This window comes from Aotus nancymaae, unplaced genomic scaffold (genome assembly GCF_030222135.1).
Source record: "Aotus nancymaae isolate 86718 unplaced genomic scaffold, 86718_ANA_hifiasm-v0.15.2.pri h1tg000025l, whole genome shotgun sequence".
In the NCBI taxonomy this organism is placed as follows: Eukaryota; Metazoa; Chordata; class Mammalia; order Primates; family Aotidae; genus Aotus; species Aotus nancymaae.
In genome coordinates this window covers 23912395-23935278 of record NW_026988438.1, presented here as the reverse complement: position 1 = coordinate 23935278, position 22884 = coordinate 23912395, and the positions used below count along the sequence as shown (strand labels likewise).

Sequence of the window (22884 nt, the reverse complement as noted above, 5' to 3'; positions counted from 1 at the left end):
TTCATATAGATTTTCCATTTCCAATGCATACTTCCCTGTATTTCCATGCTAAGACAGAAAGAAAAAATTACTTGTATAGGTTGCTTGCCCTACTTAAAATACTTTCATGACAGCGCAAGGAAAAATAACTGGGAATGAGAGTTGGGAGATGCAGGTACTGGGAAAAAGCTCATCTGCCATGAATATCAGGCAAATCCCATTTAACAGGGAGGCCAGTTGCACATTCAAGAATGCTTCTAATTCCTGCCAGGCCCTGATGAAAGCTTTAGAGCTCTCTAAGGAGACCCCAAGAACCCCTGTCTTGGCCTTTAAACAACTTCAAAGGCTTCAAGCTTACAAGCAGGGCTGCGATGTACAGAATGTCCCAGCAGCTGGTCAGCCAGAATTGAGGGGGCTGGCTGAGAGCCAATGGCTGTGGTTTTGCGCCACCTGGTGGCTATTTCCGCTCTGGTTCACTAAGCAATCTCCTGGCTTATTCAGAGCAGCTTGCCTCAAAGCAGCAAGACTACACCTGGATCTGCAGCATTTCAGATAGGGAAAGAGAGTGTCAGATCCGATCAAAGTGTCAAGGAGGCAGAGTGTATAAGATCTGGTTCCTGAGGAACAGGCACATCTCTGTGAGTTCACACAGCCTGAATCATCCCAGGTTATCCCTTTACCCAGGGACCTCCTGCATTCTATGTAGCCATAACCATACAGGATTTCCATAAATGTGTGTTTTTAAAAATATTGTCCTTTTTGCCCCATTGTTTATGGGATATATCTAAAATTTATTTGAAAGCCAAGTGCTTGGTTCAGAATACTATCCCAGTTATTAATATGGGATATAGGGGAAAAACCTGCTTTATCTTATGCCAGAGATGCCCTGTTGCAAAAGGAGAATGCCACAAAAATCAACTAAATGTCAAAATTTAATTTATTCAATTCCTGCCAATGTATTCTAGATTCTTACTAACACTGGTCCTTGTAGTCCAAGACACTGAACCACATTCTTAGTGATGAAAGCCTATGATAAAATCACATTGGGATTGGTGCTGAAATATAAGTCCACTATAGACAGGGTTCTCTTCAGCTAGAATGTTTCTGAGAATTCATCAGGTTTCAGGGATGAGGTATTTTGGTATAGTGGCCATTCCAAGGCAGTTTCTGGATTTAAAATAAATGAATTGAATCATAGTAAATTATAATACTTTCCCTATGAATTCCTACATGGTACTGAGCAGTACTAAATGATTTGCAGAAATTATTTAACTTTTCCTTCTTACCATTTAAGAGCAGACTTTATCTTCCCCACTTACCACAGACAGGACCCTCTGGATTCTCCTCTCCATAGTCTACCTTTGCCCAAAAGCTCCCCAGGGACTTCGAATATAGTAGATTATTCTTATTTGCAATAGTTACATCCTAGGAAGTTGCTGCAAACCTTCAGTTAACAATTACTGAACCATAGCTCCTAGGAACAATATAGAATTGTTTCTGCAAGCCTTTGACCATAACATTTTCGCCAACTAGTGAATATATAACCTTGGTTTATGTGTGTTTCTGTTTAAAGACACCCTATTTAGTATACACTGTTGATTCATTAACAGTGAATGCTCAGCCAACGGTGCTACAACTACTGCCTTAACAAAGCTTAACAAACACATATATTTTTGTATTTTTTCTGCGTGGCACATCACAGCCTTTTTTCACTTCGAAACACTAAAACAATACTTCAGCTCTACATTTAGGAGCCATTTGAAACTGTGAAATTACATCAGAAAGCAGAAGCACAAAAACGAGAAAAACATGGCCTACACAGACGGGGAAAGGGACACTTGCTTGAAGCATGAGAGTTGAAACAGGAAGGCAGGGCGGTGGCTCGGTGACTTGTTCGACTTCAGCTGGAATATCTAAGTTGGGTAACTCAATTTTTTTGCCACTATGCATTTGTCCAAGAATGACTTTAAAAAAGCACCTCGAATATTGATTTGGGTGTTACAAATAAATTTTAGCAAATAGGCAAATTTGCAAATATGGAATCCATGAATAATGAGGACTGACTATATATTGCAAAGCCCTTTGAATTTAAAATTCTTCTATCACCTTTCCCTCACTCCTAAAGCCAACTCTACCTCCCTCTCTGTTTGCACCATAAACACTGGCCATGATAAATGACCTGCAGTTTCTCAAGCACCCACTATTCTTTCACCTTTAACTGTTACTTGAACTGTTACCACTCATTTTCACACTACCCTCTGGACAACCTACAATTCTCACTCTCACGTTCCCCCAACCCAATCTGTCACAGTGTCACAGAGCTCGTGGTGCCATTCCAATAATATTGATGGCAATAACAACATCATAATAATAACATCTAGATTCACAGACTATGTAGCAAGCACTGCTCTGAACAACTTACAGTATCTACTTAACACACATATTGATAGAGAAAATTATTATCCCTCATTTTAAAGATTAAAAAAACAGAGACATGTAAGTGTCAAGTACCTTGCCCAAGTCACTCAGCCTGTGAATGCAAGTCAGAAATTGATAGCAGCAACCCAAATCTACAGCCCAAGCTTAATCACAATGTTATCTCACAATGACTGTTGAAGCCTGGTAGCATTTAGACAAAGATGCTTCTTTCCGTAGTATTAGGATGGGGACAGAGATAGAGAAAGAAAAATATAAATATGCAGTTCATTTCATTCCCTGCCATCTCTATTTGGTGAAAAAATATATTAAGATAACACCAAGCACTGCATATGTAATTATGTGTAATTATACTTGTGTAACTAAAGATAATTATCTTCTATCACCCAAGAAGGTAGAAAATCCTCTTAAAATTTTGAACACGAATATTATTTCTGAAATAATGTTTTTTCCTGTTACCCAATACTTCTTCCACCTTCACAGTTTAGTCATTTTTCCCTCCAGGATGATCCTGAAATATTATGAAAAATTTTTATAAAACATTTCACGTTCAAGCAAATTATATTGTTTAGAAACAGCTTCTTTAAAAAAAAAAAAAAAAAGAGCTTATTTTCTCCCCAGTCAAGAAAAAAGAAAGGAAAACAAAGCAACTAGGAAAAAAAAAAAAAAAAACTTTTTCTGATTTTAATATCCGCTTTGGTTCAGAAGGGATCAGAAAGATGAACTACAGACATTTCCTTTTTCATGCTCGTCCAGTAGACTGAGTAAGGTAAAATTCACAAATAGAGAAGGTACAAACTGGAAATCAAAGCAGAGACATTCTGAAGGTGGCTCTAGCCAGGAATGCAACGCTCTGCAGAGTGTGAAAGCCCTGGTGCACAGGTCTTGGTGGCTACATTCAAGTTTGTATACAGCATTTTTCCTGTTCTCAAACTAAAGTCATGCTAGAGTTGACAGTCTGATTTCCATCACTCTCGGGAATCCATGTGCCCTTCCTTAGAAGTTCCAGTAAGAATAGCATTACCAGCCAGGCATGGTGGCTCATACCTGTAATCCCAGCACTTTGGGAGGCCAAGGCAGGCAGATCACCTGAGGTTAGAAGTTCGAGAGCAGCCTGGCCAACATGGCAAAACCCCATCTCTACTAAAAATACAAAAATTAGCCAGGTGTGGTGGCACAGTCCTGTAATCCCACCTACTCAGGAGGCTGAGGTAGGAGAATTGCTTGAACCTGGGAGATGGAGGTTGCGGTAAGCCAAGATTGCACCACTGCACTCCAGCCTGGGCAACAGACCAAGACTCTGTCTCCCACCAGGGTACCTATGAAGGCCTGTAAATTTTGAAACCAAAGAATCAGTAAAAGAGATATTAGAAGATGGCCAGGTACAGTGGCTCATGCCTGTAGTTCAAGACCAGCCTGGCCAACATGGTAAAACACTGTCTCTACTAAAAACACAAAAATTACCAGGTGCAGTGGCAGGTACCTGTAATCCCAGCTACTTGAAAGGCTGAGGCAGGAGAATTGCTTGAATCCAGGAGGCAGAGGTTGCAGTGAGCCAAGACAGGGCCATTGCACTCCAGCCTGGCCACCAAGAGTGAAACTCCACCTCAAAAAGAGATCTCAGAAGATGAAGCAGCTTTGCTTTAAAAGCAGGTGCTTTTCTGTGTTATGACTCACTTTACAAGCAACTCAGTCACCTAGATTATGACTTTAGAATTATTTTAACAGAAAAATCTGTTCCATTGGGATGTTGTGCTGAGAAGGAATGTAGCACCCACCTGACTCCCCAGAGGTGCTGTGGTTTATTGTCCTTTAATACGCTGTTCTTCTTGCCTTGTTGGAGCAATCGCCCCTTTTACCTTGGAAAACTTAAAAAGCTGCAGACGATTTCTGTGATGTGCTCTCTCCGAAAGGAAGAAAAGGAAGTGGCACGGGCTGACTGCACCTCGTTCCAGCCGCTGTGCTAGTCGCTAACAGACGGCCCTGTGGGGCCTTCCCATAACCTCGACATAGAAAAGATGCTGCCCAATTTCACAGCTGAGGAAACCCATGCACAAAGAGATTAAATGACTGAACCGCTGGCCCATGGCTCAAAAGTAGAAAAGTTAAAATTAAATCTAGACCCAGTGAACTCCAAAGCCTTGTCATGTGATGCTTCCTGGCCATTGCCTACTTGGGAGCAAAAAAATGAGAAATAGCAGTCTTGATTTTATGAACTGAACTTTTCTTCTAAGTGATCCGAAGGATGACCCAGATCTCAAATTAATCCTTAAAGTTCAGTAAGGAGTTTAACAGGCAAGATGATTCCTCTTTGGAAAGTACAGAGAGAATTCTGCACGGGACTGCTTACAGCATCGAGAGATTTTGCAGCCAGACCCTGATATCATCAGCCAGCTTTCAGCAGTTTTGCAAGACCGCCTCTAGGTGGTGCAATGACAATGAGATTCTGTTTACTGAGGCCTGTCTATTTCTGGCTGGCTGGGTATTTAAGAGTGAAAATATCTGCTTGTCAAAATTGTTGGATCATTTTCAGCATTCAAAATCATTACTAAATAGTCTTTCCAACTTCTCAACTCTCTGATGCAAGACTGTGGCCTGCGAGAAGTTTCAGGAGAAGAACTAAAATCAAAAATAAAAAAAGAACCATGGAAAAATAAAGAAAACCCACACTCTCTTATGATTCTTCTCTGTTCAGGGTCTTTGCTCTTTGTAGGATGAGTTTGCAAGTCCTCATAAGTGCTAAAGGCCTTAAAACCACCTCCAATTAACTTTCAATTTAAAAAACAAAAACCTATCATTCTATATTCATGAAGCAGAACACTGATCAGACAGGGAAAACTAAGACAGAAATACACCCAAGACTAAACTGTTCATCAAGGAATTAACAAGAATGTTAAGACCAATGGAGCTACATTGAGAAAATTTACTCAGATTTGGCTCATGGAATACACTGGTCATTTCACATAAGAACAGGGCCTGAAAATTAGGAGATGCTTCATAGCACACACCCCCATTCCAGATGCCCTCACAGAGACCCAGATTCTATACTAATCCTATTTCCACCATGTGGTCATCCCCCAATCTCCCTCTCTCCTCAGTCCCTCCATACTGTGCATTCTGGGAGCCAACTGCCCCCAAGGAAAACCACTACTGGGACAGAGACACATGCATCCTGGAGGCAGCACATGGAAAGAATTCAGGTTTTCGATTTTCTACATAGCTCAGAAGAAATCCAGACACTGGCAGGAGGTGGAAGATGAAATTGCAGTCACAGGAGCACCCTAGAACCAGGCTCTCCCTCAGGACAGGAATCAATTAAGAGTATTTTCAAAATATACATCCCCTGATTCTTCCTTGGTAATTTTGATATGACTTGAGGGTAAAAGAGATTGGGTGATTTTGCAAAACTTCCCAAGTGACCTGGATAGATCTTGCTTACCACATAAAAGTAAAATTTGGAAGGAATTGAGGGTGAGGTAGAAAGGGAGTCCCATCCACCTTCCTGGACCATCGCTCTGGCAAAGGGGCCCTGCCAGCAAGGCCACTGCCACCCTGGAGCTTCCGTCATCAACACCCAAGTACAAGAAACTCACCTGCTCCACCAGCCATGACGCTTTTTGCTAAAATTTTTAAAAACTGATTCAACCAAAAGATAAAATGGAATTCCAAGGTCAAAATATAAAATACTATATAAAAATAATTTCAGAATACCTCTGTAAGGCAAACTGCAAAGCTGAATATTCAACAGGTATTCTTATTTAAAATGTCATATTAAAACGAACATGATAACTGGATAAAGAAAATGTGGCACATGTACATCACGGAACACTATGCAGCCATAAAAAAGGATGAGTTCATGTCCTTTGCAGGAACATGGATAAAGCTGGAAACCATCATTCTCAGCAAACTGACACAAGAACAGAAAAGCAAACACCGCATGTTCTCACTCATAAGTGGGTGTTGAGCAATGAGAACACAGGAACATCATATACCGGGCCTGTTTGGGGGTGGGGGGCTAGGGGAGGTACAGCAGGAGGTAGGGAGATAGGGGAGGGATAGCATTAGGAAAAATATCTAATGTAGCTGACAGGGTGATGGATGCAGCAAACCACCAAGGCACGTGTATACCTATGTAACAAATCTGCAAGTTCTGCACATGTGTCTCATTACTTAAAGTATAATTATAATAATTGTTTCAAAAACTAACACTATAAAAGCAACAACTTATCAGATTATTCGTTTTTCAGGTTTTTAGGGTTTTTTTAGCTTAGGAAACACTACTGGAGAGGATTAAAAAAATGATCAGTCTGACCCACTGATGGTTAAAATGGTCATTACTTTGTGTGGAAAGCAATTTGACAGTATCAAAAGCCTTGAAAATATGTCTCATACAAAGTGTAGTTCCACAAATTTACCCCAATAATGTGATCATGGGTGTGCATACGTTCTGGGCTGCAAGATATTAATTATAAATGTATGGATAATTTCAGAGCAGTGAATCATTTAGCAAAAGGGCTCAGTTAAATAAACTGTATTACATCCAAATAATGAAAAACAAATCAGTAATGAAACAGTACATGTTAAGTAATATGAAAACATTTTCAAAGAATATTCCCATGAAAGATAAGGTTTCTCAAATAACACATAAAGCATGATACCATTTGTCAAAATATGTATAAATATTAATATTAGTAGAGATATAAACATATATACATTATGTATATATATATTTGGGTGTATCTGTGTGTATATGTATACACACAAATATATATATACACACATACACACACATACATACACACACATATATATGGCATTTTTTTTTTCAAGGGAAGAGTATTTGAAATTATAAAATAATGCCTGGTGATTTCTAATCACCGAAGGCAAGATCTCAGACATGCCATTTATGATGGAGATTAAAATGGAAATCCAAATTTATACCTGCAGAATTTGATATTAGCTGAAGGTCACGCAGAGACTTCATGGGGGTAAAATCAAGAATATAATCCAAGCAGAAATAAAAACAATGGCTTATATTCAGAACAAGCTGTGTTGTAATTTGCAAACTGAAAAAAAAAAATCTAGGAGACAACCTATTAGCATTCATAGCAAGAGAGATCATTTAAGAAAACATAAATTGTGTTAATCTCATCATGATTAAATTTCAGGAAACTTTCAATTTGACTTCGATATAAAATTGATATTTGTAAGTAATCCACTCACTAAAACAATAATAAGATCCATCCCACAGCTGCCATCATTCATTTAAGTCAAACACAAATCTCAAGCATCTTGTGAAGTAGATTTCATGAAGCCGAGATGCATTCTGGGCTAACTACTCTTGGTTACACTTAATCAGAACTGAATAAACAAACTCAGTATTAGTCACACTTGTGCAAGTTCTTCCATTTCACTGAAGCCAGAAGAGATTTTCATGTGATCCTGTTTAAACCAACTAAACATCTGGAAATGTGGAAACTATTCTGTAAAGCGCAAGAGGACCACACGCTCAGAAGAGACATCAGTTATGTGGCTGAGGTCAGGTCTGGGGAGGCTGGAGGGAGAGCATATACTAGAGATGGCTTACTTACAATGAAGCCAAGTTTCTTATAATCTCGCGTGTACATGGACTTTCGTTTCTCCATGCTGCCACTGCTGTTATTAGGTTCTGACTCGGCATCAAAAGCAATTCTTCGAAGTTCAAATATGATGTCTCTCTGAGCCTGAAAAAATCAGGGAGTAAAAAGAAAAGGGAGGGGAAAAAGCTGCTTTCATTGTGTGACATTACATATACTCCCTCTTTCCCTGGGGTCTAAATGAATCACTGCATTCAGGCAAAAGAAAACAGATAAAAGAGAACCAATGTTCTAAGTTAGGGCTTTGCAGACCGCTCTTCCCCCGTCAGTCTCCCTGCTGGTCAGGCCTGGCTGTATTCCACAGGGGTCCTCTTAGTCAAGTAGTCATCTGGAGCATGAATATTGATAGTCCAGTGCAGTCTTAACTGAGAGGCCTATATATGATGGAAGGGTCATGACTGGAGAAAGCTAAGCTAGGGAAACAGGGAATGCCTCACCCCACTAAGTAAATTCGTGGAAACAAACATAGGACAAAAATGAAAGAAAGGATCAAAGGTGTAAACCACCCAAGTGTCCATCCAACAGTAAATGGATGAACAAAATATGGTGTGGGCATACAATGGCATATTATTCAGCCTTTGAAAAACGGCAATCCCAACAGATGCTACAACGTAGATGAGCTTTGAAGATACTATGCTGAGTGAAATAAACCAGACACAGAAATATATATATTGTCTGATTCCAATTATATGAGGTCCCTGGAGTAGTCAAATTCATAGACAGAAAGTAGAATGGTGGTTACCAGGGGCTAGGAGGACGGAATGGGGAGTTAGTGTTTAACAGGTACAGAGTTTCGGTTCTCCAAGATGAAAATAGTTCTGGAGATGGACGGTGATGAGTTTCATAACAATGTGAATGTACTTAATGTCACTAAACTGTACACTTAAGAATGGTTAAAATAGTAAACTTTATATTATATATATTCCACCACAATAAAATAAATATATAAATAAAATTTTAAAAGGGTTTCCAAACAAAGAGGGTCATTCAATATTAAGATGCATTGTTCTCTGTCACTAGAAGTAGTAAGATGACAGTCTCTTCTCTCTGGGATAAATATACCTTGCCAAAAACATGGGGCACATTCACAGCCTCTCAAGGCCTCTCCATCATTCTTAACCACATGGCCTTGCTCCATGAATGAAGTGCTGCGGCAGCTACACACTTCACATATGCAGTTCACATCTGCAACAGATCAGGCCCTCACGTGCCAATAATGAGTGTTTTCCTTTCCAAAGCTGCAGCGCTGTTTAAGTTGAAAATGTGCTACGGCAGGATTCCCAGCTGTTTCCTCTCACTCTACCCTCACACAGCAAAGGTCCCCAAAGCCTTCTGAATGGAGACATAACCTTTCATGCGCAACAAGAGACCTAGCAGAGAGTTACAGCCAACAGCCAACCGACAGAAAGCTGGCCCAGAAATCAGGTTTAATCTGGGACCCTACTCTTGACACTGATCTCTGGTGAATGAAAATTTCTGCCTCAACCCTGCAGAATCAATGCCACATAGAGTCACCAAGAGGCCCTAGTTGTCTGGGAACTTGACTCCTAAGCTACTACCATTAAAGGTATTTGGAGTCAAGGGCTAAGGTCTGTGGTCATGTGACATCAAACTTTCTTATTCAATAAAGGCAGAACATGCATGTTTGGAGCCTAATGGAAGAATCCATTTGGTATATTTTCTGATCCTAGATTCACCTAATTTTGAAGCCATGCCCCTAAGTTCTGAGATGATAATACAATGACATCATCTCAAATTCAGAAACTCCCTAGTTCAGGGTACCTCAAGAAAAGACCTTTAATGACACTCTCTCTCCTTCCTGTGCTTTGACCGCTGTCCAGTGCACACTCACTTGGTCCTGGGGATCCATTTTGGTCATCATCCTATCTTCCAGCAGGTTGAAGGTTAGCACTTGCAGAACATACAGCTGGTGCGCCATCTCATTGTTGATGGCCCGCTGGGCTCGGATGACATGCTAGAGAAATGGTTCATAAATAAAATGTTTAATAAAAGAAAGAAAAGGAAACAAGAGTTAACCCTCAAGCTGACTCTCACAGTCTTCTTGGGAGGTACAAGGAATGGAGAAGATAGGTGAGGCTACAGGGAATTTCAGAGCTTTCCTTTACATTCCAGAGCCCAGTAAGGTTCCTGATCTTCAGGTCACACTCTAGGAAAAAAATTACTGTGGGCAGGAGGGAGTAGACGGGGAAAAGTGCTGGAAAAGGACTAGTGATGGCAGCCATAGAAGTCAAGAGAAGATATACTTGAAATGAGGGTGTCTGCAAGACAACTGTGGATTTCTGCAACAGAAGCATCTGTCACATGCAGCAGAAAGACCAATGGTGCATACCTATAGTAAGCAATCTTGCCATTATCTTACCCTGGGACTGTCTCTGACAGGTGAGCCCACTTCAAACTGGGGAAAAGTTTTAGAAGGAACATACAAAAGCAAAATACCCATCAAATCTTAATCTACCGTGGGAGCTATACAAGGACGTCTACCATCAAAGGCAGTGAGCAAATGCTTGTGAATTACTTTACTCACTGTTAACAATTAAATGAAAGATAAAATAACTCTTTCCCATAGAAACAGAACTGAAAACAGAACAAACGTACAAGAAGTGGCAAGACAGGAAGACTGGATAGGTCCACTCTCAACCCCCTCACTCCTGCCCAGGAATGGGACAGCTGCCACCAACTCAAGATACAGCATTTGGGACTAACATACAGCCTTTTCAACAGAGATTCCAGCTGTACATTAAAAATGCCAAACAATGGATCAATGTGGTGAAATACCCTTCCAATCAGTTATTTTGAGTGTGCTAGCCCCAGTCACGCCTTGCTATATGAAAGACCATTTCTCTTGGCAATCCGTAGTTGCTCCTGGGTAGACTGTTGTAAACCAGCTTCTAAGTGGCCATTCAGTAAATGACAGAGCTGTCCAGTATAGCAAAAAATGATCTTCTTCCAGGACTGGAGGAAGTCTAGTTCCTTAGAGTGCTGCCTGGGTGCCTTCCAACCTGGCATGCACCTGCAATCCACACCCTGGCTGTAAGCACCATGCTGAAATAGCCAATTAAAGGAGGGGTGGGAAAAGACTGAGGAATAGAAGAACGAGGACAGGAAGGAATAAGTGAATACAAAGTCACTGAACCAAAATTATGAAAAGCAGGGAAGCTAGACAATGGGATGGTTAGGAGTGAATCAAACCCTGTATCTTTCAGTCTTCAAAACAGCATGTTAACTCATAGCACACACTTAGTATCCAAAATGTATGGGTATCTATTTTCTTAGTAACTCAAAAGTACTAAACTCCAATTTCTTGCAGGAGAGTACCAACCTCGAATTTCAGCCATCAACATCTCATAAAAGAAGTCCCACTTAGACAAGCTGATTTTTGAGACAGGGTGGCTACAGTCATCAATGCTACTCATTTCTCAGGGCATTCTAACCCTGACCGCCACATCAAGGTAACATGAAGACACTGAGCTACACACTGATACTGTAGCTTCTACATTTATTGAGAGCCAATATAAAGGACAGTATTATGAATACTTCTGCACTTCCAAAACCATCATTGGACCTAGAATCTACTAAGACACTCCCCCAAGTTTCATTTCAGATCTCAGTTCCAGAGGGAAAAGCTTTATCTTTCCCAAAGAACTGGGGGACCTCTTTTTACCAAACAATGAAAATCAAACTCATATGTTTCTTGTCATCCTTGACAGCCAGAAAGTTTAAAATTGAACTAACTTCATCACAAATTGCAGTCATTACCACTGACTTTGGGTTCTAGAATATTTACTCTCATCATTAACTTTTGATGACTTACTTGCATTAGTCAGGGAGGGAGGAGGAATAGTGTGTGTGTGTGTGTGTGTGTGTGTGTGTGTGTGTGTGTGTGTCTGCTGTTTGTTTCCAGTGTTTTGACATCTGGGACTCTGCTGACCCCGGAGAGACTGCCCCTCCAAGGTCTAGCCAATTCCTAGAGATAATAAATGACTCTTTTCATATGCAAATGAGCCAGTCCAGAGCCTTGGCACCCACTCCCCACTCCTCTACAAGCTCTGGCTCGTACTCTTGGGACCACTATTCTCCTGTCCTAACCACCCAGGGCCAACTACCAGACAACTAGAGACAGCCCATACGAGCCCACTGAAATTATTCAAACTAGCCAATCCTAAACCTGCTCAGCCAGCTTACCTGGCCTCATCCACCCTTTCCCTCAAAAGCCACAATAAGGGTTCTCGCCCCGTTCTCCTTGGGCTTCCTCTGCATGCGCAAACCGTCCTTTGGGGAACTATAATGAACAAACTTTTCTTTTAATGCCAGCCATCTCCTGATCCGTTGGCCTCATCATACCTGAATGATAATAAAACATGCATTTGAAAACCAAGTGTTTTTAATTGTATGCTGACCTGCTCTTTGGAATCACACAAATAGAAATTTTTCTTTTTCTTTCTTTTCTTCTTTTCCTTTTTTTTTCTTTTTTGTAATCCGGGCAATCAATCAACCTGCTTCTTTCAAGTAGCTGGCAAGTCAAATATCTGGTAAGGCCTCAGGAAATCTTGTTATTTGGTTTATTTCTAAACATTTGCAAGGTGACACTTAGGGCTTTTTTTCCACCAAGGTTTAAGGGCATTTTGCATTGAAGTGAATGAGTGGCTCCCATCTATACTTTCCTTCCTCTGTCTTGCAAGGGGCCCCCCAAAACTGATGATCAACATTGTAAGACTTCTCTTGGTACCTGATATGTTTACAGCTAGTTTCCTCATTAAAAGAGCAAAAGCTCATCAGGGTGAATTTTTTAAGCCCTGATTTCCCTAACCTGCCCCACTGAGAGAGCTATCCAACCCTTCCTGCCAGAATGCATTCCCCCTTCCTCTCTCTCCAGAGCTGTTCCAGAAACTCCTCCCTCCAACCCAATGAGGCAATTCCTGTGGGAAAGCCTTATTTATTCCAATTCCAAAAACTCACTTTTTCCTTCTTTAGAGTTCCTACTGCTTCACCACAGAAGCAAGTCACAGAACAAACCACAGATTGAAGCCAAAAGAAGAAATTAATAAATGTACCAGGCCACTCCTCCCGCTCAAAGAGGTCACAGTGCATAGGTACTCACTGTTAAAATGATGGAACGCAGTTGCTTCTGAGCCAAAATATTCGCCATCTCCTGTGGAAGAAAAACACACCCACACAAAGGCTTAGGTTAGAAAGATACATTTCAACATGGCCAAAAATGACTTTATCCTGGGGTGTGCTTCGTAACTGTATATCAGCAGTATTTCTTATGAAATAATGAATTCAAACAAGGAGTAGTATTCAAATTATTTTCTTGACTGTTCCACTTGAAATGTAAAAGCCATGTCCAAAAGCAAAGGAAAGAAATCTGGCAACTGCAAATTTCTTTTCTTTAGGAATCTCTTCCTTCCAGAAAAAGGTGGATGCTAAAAAAAAAAATCAGGCACTCCAAATAAAGCAACAGTTCTCTAGTAGAAAGCCTCATCATCTTTTATGAGACTATATATGTGCAGAAAGCTTTTTTTTTTTTTCAGATGGAGTCTCACTCTGTTGCCCAGGCTGGAGTCCAGTGGTACAATCTTGGCTCACTGCAACCTCCGCCTCCCGAGTTTAAGAGATTCTCCTGCCTCAGCCTCCCGAGTAGCTGGGACGACAGGCGCGCACCACCACACCCGGCTAATTTTTTGTATTTTTAGTAGAGATGGGGTTTCACCGTGTTAACCAGGATGGTCTCGATCTCCTGACCTTGTGATCCCCCTGCCTCAGCCTCCCAAAGTGCTGGGATTACAGGCGTGAGCCACATGTCCGGCCTAGAAAGCTTTTATTAGGCAACACACACCTGTAGCAAGGAGACTCTAGTATCTTCTAAAAGTCATTTCATCTAAATCTGTACAAAACCAAAGAGTAAGTAATACATATACATGCTCCACAAGTGATCTGAGTGGAGTTTAAGTGAAGGGCAAATATCTGGGTGATGCAAAGCTCTAGAGTCTACACTCACTGAGCTCTGCAAGGCCTCTGTGCTTTGTGCTTTGGCATCTCCTGATTGGCATGGAGAATTCAAGGGTGATTTTATTAAAAGAAATGATGTACAGACTCCCTTTTTAAATATTAACAAGTGGAGACTAAGGGAAAATAATATATCAAAGACAGTCTTGGTGCACGCATTGTAAAGTAAAAATACTGCTCATATTCAGGAAGAAACTTGAATGTTGTTTTGTGGGAGGGGGTGTTTTTGGTGTTGCTACTCTTACTGAGTAGAGAAGAAACTAAGCTACGGTTTAAAAACAGAACCATGATTTCTACCAAGGTTAAAACAAACTTGCAGAAAGGAAAGAGAACCAAGAACATGGGGGTGGGGGAGAATTCTGAGGTGGGCATACAAGCAGGGGTGGATGGGAGCAGCACAGGAGAGCGGGGCCCACTTTATGCTGACAAAGAGAACATGGGTGACTTACAGTCAGAGGACAATCAAGGATGTCAACATTGCTCTCTACATCAACCTAACGGCGTCATCGCCACCACAGAAAGGAAAGCAAGCAGGAGAGAAGAAGGGATGGAAATTCAGAGGACTCTGTTAGAGGTTGACCACTTTATTCGAACGCCCCTGCTGACCCACTGCATTGAAACGTGCTTAAATACTGTAAGGTGACTCAAAAAAGGCTAGATGGCACTCAAGTCAAAATCCAATACTAGGTTTTCTTCCACACTCTTGAAAACAAGAAAGCAGGAGCAATGACGCATTGAGAAACAAGTTCAATGGTAACCCAGAAGGAACCTTCCCTTCCACTAGGCATCGAAAGCCGTGCTTTCTTCCTGATCTTAATAGAAAGGCCCGCTGGTGATGGTTTTGTGTTTCTCCTAGACCAGATGACAAATAAAAGCCTCAAAGGATCCTATAGCTGTTTTAATTTCTTTCGTTTAAAAACATGAAATGATTGCACATAAATAAAAACAGAAAAAAATATTATCTGTTCCTATGTTTTCCTGCCAGTTTATAAGATTTAAAGTTAAAAGGGACAATGTATGTCCAACTTCTACTCCAGCAATCACTTTAATTATCTGTTTGTAATATTTATTGTCTGCATAAGACTGTGGGTCCCTCATAAGCAGAAACTGTCTTATTCTTTTTTTGTATTCCAAGCCCAAAGTACAATGTCTGACACAGAGAAGACAATAAATGTTTGATAAAATAACAAATAAATATTTTATACTAGCCTCCTAAGGAACAGTAGCTTGGTCAAAGAGAAAACAGAAATATCTATGCCCACATTTTTTGGTCTAATACTAAGGAATTGTTGGAGTAAATGTGAGCATCTATGGGGAATATTTTATAGTATTAAAATTATGTAAAAGGATAGATAGATATAAATAAGAATCTAGATAGACTGACATAGAAAGATGTCCACAAAATATTTAGTTTTAAAAGTAGTTTTAAAAACTACAATGCATATAGTATGCTCACATTTGGTGAGAAAAAAAAAAAGATTTTTTTTTAGGAGAATATTTGCACAGAACAGACGGGTAAGTGGCATTATGAAACTCACAAGAGTTATAAATAATTGCAGTGGTTCTGTCTCTGGGAATATAATTACAGGAATCTTTCAAACTTCTTTCTTTTCAATCTGTATTTTCTGATTTTTCTACCAAATCTTTTAACTAACAAGTTTTTTAAGTATCCGTAGAGAAATTTGGAAGGGACCTCACCAACATATTTGCCATTGAAATAGTGAACTGAATAATGGCAAAAGTTATAAGAAAAAGGATCCACTTGCCTACCTAACAGCAGCACCCTCCCCAACAAAACTAGCATGGCTCTTCCCTTCATTTGTGCGGGAAACAGGAATCTCCTGCATCCCAGAGGCATTGGAAAGCAGAGCCTCCATCCCTAGGAGGGAACTCCCTTCCCCAGCAGAGGAAGTTTTACCTTAGGCCCCAATACAGGCCTTTCTCAGTAAGGCCTACTTCACGGATGCAAAGGAAAAAATAGCACAGGTCCTTCTGACCGTGGTGGCATGTTTTTCAGTAACAGCAGAAATAAGATATAAGTGTTTAAAAGCATTCCAAATTCAAAGAAAACCCAGATAATGGAGTCATATGAATGTGTCGACTCCAAGTCAAAAAAAGATGAAATTTTACGAAAGTATTTGACTGAAGTGGAATCTACCCAATGTCCTAAGGCTTTAAACAGATTAAAAAAAAAAAAAAAAAGTGTTCCCTGCAAATCCAGTAAATAAATGTTTAGATTATATTTCAACCTAATTGGAGTGAGAAAATGGGCTTGGTATTATCCAGGCTTCAGGGAGTTGTTCGCTTGGCAAACACAGGAGAATTCTGTGAATGACATCTCTTTGACAGGCGTTGGATGGGATACTTTGCAGGTAAAAGCAGGGATAAGGTTGGGACTCTGACTCTGATTCTTACTCGTCAGTGACCTGGTCAAGTTCTTTACTCCCTTTGAGTCTCAATTTCCTCACTCATAAAACAGAAATAATATGGCTTTCTCTGAATATGACAATAAAATGAAATAATGTAATATAAAATACTGAACACTGTCTGACACATGCCAGACTCTCAATAATATTATCATTGATGGCTGACTTTGGTCAATTTTCCTATTTGCCAAAAATTCAGAACTTTTAATTTTTCAGAACATATGCAATAACAATGCCACCATCAAATTCAGACCACCTGAAATTAGAACACAGAGCCCAGACTAAGGCACATGCTCAGCTGTTAATATAATCCAGAGCAACCCACATGATATCACCAGTTAGCTTAATCTTCTGCTTTACAGGCCTCTACTGACCTTCAGAAAATAATATCCACCAAACTTTTCTTCATTATGAACCTGAAATCCCTTTTTAGAGCTATCTCTTCTTTTAAATTTTTTAAATCTAAAAATCATGATACTCCCTTTATTTTGATAAACAACACTCTTAATTTCAAGGATTTGTAGTTTATGAAGTCCACATCACTTTTCCATGGGCAAGTATATTAAATACCTTGTAGCTATTTTTAGAGCTTGATTGAATGAGTCGCATTAATACTTTATAAATTTCTGCTGACTTATACACAGTTTTTCTTAGTTGGAATCTTTTCTTAAATGGTTTAAAGTTATGAGACTACTCTTTGTCATGGTTTATTACTCTTTGTGGTGGTTTATTAGAAGAATATATAGTAAAACTACTTCCTGTCAGTCTTATATTGCATAGTTTTCAAAAAAAAGACTTAGTTCTCAGAATCCAAACCTAATCTTATATCGATATTCTATTATATTACCCTTATTATCAATGTCCTGAAGTCAGTACAGATTGACATTTGATTCCCTATTTTTCCATGGTCATGAAAATCCAATTTAATAAATTAACAATAGCGCTTGGTATAAAACAAGATGCGCACTTATGCATTTTACTCATGTCTAGATTCAGAAATCCAAGTGCAATGGTCTTTTGAGTAGGCATGAACTTTCACCTCCTCTAAACCATCCTCTTCTTTCACAGATGGAGAAAGGAAACATACAAGAGTTGAGATCGGAATGCAGCCTGCCTGACCCCACATGCTACACTCAGCTATCATGTGGCTGGGCCGGAGGTCCCCGATCTGGCCACCAGAAGGACCCAGTTTCTCCAATGCCCACATCAGGCTTGTGAATGTATACAGTAAGAGCTTCCAGACAACTTCCAGGCTGCTTGGGAGTTATCATGAGCTTGAGTAGATTAAAACATCTCAGAAGCAACCCTATCCATGATTTCACCTCAGATTTGCAAAGCCAGTCTTAAAAATCCAGCCAGGGTAAGAGTGCCCCAAGCTCAGGCTTGCAAAGGGCAGGCACCTCCACCTGGCTCCAGCAAACACCGTATCAAATATCCAGGAAACTATAAAGTGACACCACTCCTTGTGCAAACAAAGCCTCCCGGGAATGAACAAGAAATTCTAAATGGAAAACAAACCAGAACCCCTCACATTTAGTCACTGAGGTTTAAAATCCTTGGCAACAAAAAAGTAAAATAAAATAAAAAAATTCTTGTCATAGCATTCAGTAGCAGGTTTGCTTTCTAATTCCTAAACCAGCTCATTGGCAACTACCATACTTTCTAAGTGGGCGAAAGAGCTCATATTTCCACTCATTTTTTTAAGGAAGGAAATTGTGGCCAGGGTAACATACTATAAGACATGTTGACAGAAAAGTCTGAACGAATTTTGAGGTGTGAGCTAAATTCCAAGACAAAGCAAAATTCCACTTCTTCAGATCCTTTCTGTAATGAACCTTTCCTTCGTGAAAAAAGGAATGAGGGATATACAGGCAAAGGAGACCATCAAAGGACAGGTTCCATGTATGTACATTAAGAGGATCCTTCCTTTTTTTTTTTTTTTTTTAAGACAGAGTCTTGCTCTGTTGCCCAGGCTGGAGTGCAGTAGTGCGATCTAGGCTCACTGTAACCTCTGTCTCCAGGTTCAAGTGATTCTCCTGCCCCAGCCTCCTGAGTTGCTGGGATTACAGGTGTGCACTACCACACCCAGCTAATTTTTGTATATTTAGTAGAGACGGAGTTTTGTCATGTTGGCAAAGCTAGTCTCAAACTCCTGACCTCAAGTGATCTTCCCACCTAGGTGTCCCAAAGGGCTGGGATTACAGAAATGAGCCACCATGCCTGGCTCTTTTTATACAAAGGAGAGGAAACGGATGGCTCCATTTTCCCAGCCACAACCACAAACAGACATGGTAAACTCGACAAGCAAGGAGCCCCTCTGACATATGAATGCAGTTATCTCCACCAGGAGCAGCCATCTGCATATTTTTCCTCCTATCCTCTCACCTTCCATCGCCTCCCACCCAGGGAAAAACATGGCACCTCTTAGGAGCTCAGTTTCCTGATCTAGAAAATGAGGACAATTGTCCTAGTGAGCATCCCATGAAATGACAGAAGGTCGCGGGGGCTCCTAACTCTGCTTCCACCACAGCAGCAACATTTTCATCTTTTTACATCTGGGCTTCCATGTTGCATTTCATTTCATGAAAGGGCTCTACTGCTAGAACACTCCTAGTATCCCTCATCAGCCAAGGGCTTACCCATCTCTATGCACTTGCCCCTGGAATTGTGAAGGATCCCAGCAGGCCAGCCATGCAACAGAATATAGCTGCTCTGCAGAGACCATCTGCAGCCAGGGCAGCAGAGTGGCTCAAGAAGTGGCCCCCACCAGATGGAAGGAGAGGGTCTTCTCTACACACAAAGTTCCTATCCCTGACACAGTCATAAGACAAGAAATGCAACTCACCTGCCTCCTCTCATCAGGGGCCTTCAGAAAAAGTGCATTAATCACTGCAATAGTATAGGTTTGGATTTCTTGATCTGACCTGTAAAAAGACACAGAACAATCCACAAAATCAGAACAGAAAGTTACAAGAGGCTAGCCCTGGGTCAAACCATGAGAAGGCTCAAAGTCATCCCCCCTCCCCAAAAAAGTGAGAGAGAAAGGCAGGGCCTAAAAAATGCATTTAGCACTGAGAATGCATTTCCACCATCACAAGGCTGGAAACATAGTAAATATACAACTACTATTACTAGCTGAACAGTACACTGCTCAGTGCTGAACACCCAGAAATATAGGCAGCCTTCTCTCTTATTCGGATTAAAAGCATAAACCTAGGGGATGTTGTAATTGATGTACCACTACTAGTAGTATGTATATATGTATGTATATATGTATGTGTAATTTTCTGTCTGACACATGAAGTGTATCAGGGAGTAGTTTGGGATGTCTCCACATTCTTGGGCTAATTTAAAGGAAATTACTTTGTGGCTATTTTACATATTTACATATGTAATATATCACATATTTTACATAATGGATCTATTACATATTCTAAAAATCTATTTCCAAATATAAATATTTTAATAACAAAAAGAACAAGTTTATAAATCTAATTTTCACTGGAAAGAAATCAGAAATAATAAATGAAACAAAGATCTAATGTAAGGCATGTGGTAAACAGTAAATAAGGAGAACTCAAGGTATAAACAAAGAGTGACTTATGAGCTACATTTAGGAATAATTTATCAGGCCAATGAGAGAGAGGCGGAGCTTAGAACTAGGCTAGGATAGGGTACAAAGCCCGGTTCATCACAGGCTGGCTGTGACCTTGGACAAGTTCATGGGTATCCCTAAGGCACAGTTTCCTCATCCACAGCATCGGTTAGGGACACTTATTTCATGGGATTGCTGTGAAGATAAAACGAGATTATGCATATAAAATCCTTAGCACAGTGCTTGGAGAATAATAAACTCTCCACTTTGGTAATGTGCTTTGTGATGAAGATGTGTGCCTTTGAGATGCCCAGAAAAGACACAACATATAAAGTTAATATGTTTCACATTCAAAGGAAATGTGAAACTGGTCTTATTTCTAGAGAAGCTACCTATATTATCATCATTTTGAAGAATTATGATTCTGAGACCACAATCACTGAGGCCACCGCAATCTGTAACTTCTGTGACTTAAATTTTAACTGCTGGTCATCCTCTCACCTCCAAATGAAAAAAATATAATCTACTTCGGTAGTTTATATTATAATCACAAGTTAACATTTCAGAAAACCATTTCCACCCTGCACCACCAACCTAAATTGGGCCAATCAGATTTCCTCTTGAGAATTTGTAATTGTGACCTAATGAACCAGGGGTAAGAGCTAGTGGGAGTTGAGTCATTGTAGTACCAACCAAAATGCTAGAGAAAAAGACAGCTGCTGAGGACTCCAAGGAAGCTATGGTTTCTCTCCAATTTTTTTTTTTTCTTAAGATGGGGTCTTGCTCTGTCACCAGGCTGGAGTGCAGTGGTGCAATCTCAACTCACTGAAACCTCCGCCTCCCAGGTTCAAGTGATTCTCCCACCTCAGCCTCCCGAGTAGCTGCAACTACAGGCGTGTATCACCACACCTGGCTAATTTTGTATTTTTAGTAGAGATGGGGTTTCACCACATTGGCCAGGATGGTCTTAATCTCTTGACCTCGTAATCCACCTGCCTTGGCCTCCCAAAATGCTGGGATTACAGGCATGAGCCACCACACCTGGCTGGTTTCTCTCCTTCTTAAGGCTTAGCTACTAATGTCATTTCTGGATTCTGTCAGTACCCCAGTATTGTTTCAATAACCTCCTTTCCTGTGTAAGAAAGCTCACATTATTATCACTGCAACCCAAAATACTTTAATTTCTAAAGTAGCACTGTACAACAGAGTCCTTCTCAGGCTGAAGTTACCTAAGGGAAGGAAGATGGGGAAAAAAGCCCCAAAGACTGCAGGCTGCAGGGGCAGCTATCTTACTTCCATTTTATAGCTCGAGCCACTAGAAAAAAAAAAAAAACCTATATTTTATTATAAAATACACAAGAAGGTCACTAGAATCACCTTAAGCATAACTAAGAACAAAACCTGCCTTTAAAAATTCCTAGTAAAAATGTGTAACATTACATTTCTAATTAACTATGAAAATACTCACTATATCACAGAAAACATTAATTTACATGGTTTAGGAAAGAGAACATGAGAGAACAAATCATCCTGTTTTATCTTATTAAAAGTAAAACTCTACCAGTATCTACCAATATGCATTAAAATGGAGAGCTTACCATGGACCAGGCATTGGGACAGGCAGTGCCAAGAACCAGCTTGGAGCTCAATGAGGGGTAGGGGCTAAGGGAAAGTAACCATGCCATTCTAGTGTGACACATGGTTTGGTTATATGCCAAAATGAGATTCTCTTTTTTTTCTTTTTAAGATGGACTCTTGCTCTGTTGCCCAGGCTGGAGTGTAGCAACACGATCTCGGCTCACTGTAACCTCCACCTCTCAGGTTCAAGCAATTCTCTGCCTCGGCCTCTTGAGCAGCTGCGATTACAGGCACCCGCCACCATACCTGGCTAATTTTTGTATTTTTAGTGGAGACAGGGTTTCACCATCTTGGCCAGGCTGGTCTTGAACTTCTGACCTTGTGATCCACCCACCTCAGCCTCCCAAATTACTGCGACTACAGGCATAAACCACTGTGCCCAGCCGAGATTCTTTTTCTGTACATTTAACCAAACTATAATAACACAAAATGTTTCCCAGTGCATTACTGTGGCCAACTTCCTGGAGCATTTCTCCTCCTCAGAGCATCTTGGCTTGCTTACCCTTGCAGATGTGGAATGAGCTGGCCGATGGTGATCTCCTGTGCCACTTTCTGGTACAGGTCATGGCTGTTGAGCACCATCGACTCCAAAATGGCCAAGGACCGCTGCAGGATCGAGATGTCTATGGCTGACTTGTTCACAAAACTTGCTATCTGAAAATCCAAGTGGGACACAATTGACTGCTTGTGGTAAGTAGAGCAGAGACATAGAGAAGGGAACAAATGAAGCAAATCGGGAACTCATTTAAGAAATACCAGGCACTGAGGATTACCTGGAATTACAGCAAAATAGCAAGAAATCCATTGAACCAGGGATTGTTCATGATCACTACCAAGCATTATTTATCTTATCTCTGTAATTCACTGATAAGCAAATTTTTTGAAAAAGGCACAGCCCCAAAGATTATTCTTGGCTTTTCCCAGGACAATTCACCTGAGTTTCATCTTTTAGGGGCAGACAGTTTCAACACATACATTGTAAGGATTCCTACGTTTCTCTGGGATGGCAATTTCAATGTATGCTAATTGCCATTCTTCTTACATTCCCAGGCTACTCCTTCATCCACAGGATCCATGGCTTTTATGTGCTTATTATGTTCTTGTTGCATTCTTAAGGGACTCACACAAATCTCGCTTGTCAACACAA

At 40.4% G+C, this 22884-nt stretch overlaps 1 protein-coding gene across 4 annotated transcripts in view; it reads right to left on the bottom strand.

Moving 5' to 3' along the window:
* ELMO1 (engulfment and cell motility 1) overlaps positions 1-22884 on the bottom strand; it is a 571068-nt gene that overhangs the window by 326896 nt on the left and 221288 nt on the right. For 2 of the 4 annotated variants that reach the window (XM_021669357.2, XM_064380448.1), the window contains exons 9-14: positions 22240-22391; positions 19350-19428; positions 14528-14572; positions 13171-13221; positions 9904-10026; positions 8007-8138 (exon numbers count right to left, since the gene is read on the bottom strand). In XM_021669357.2, the coding sequence (XP_021525032.1) occupies positions 8007-8138; positions 9904-10026; positions 13171-13221; positions 14528-14572; positions 19350-19428; positions 22240-22391 (582 nt within the window). The remainder of the gene's footprint in view (positions 1-8006; positions 8139-9903; positions 10027-13170; positions 13222-14527; positions 14573-19349; positions 19429-22239; positions 22392-22884) is intronic. The other 2 variants (XM_021669358.2, XM_064380449.1) reach the window with 1 other exon arrangement.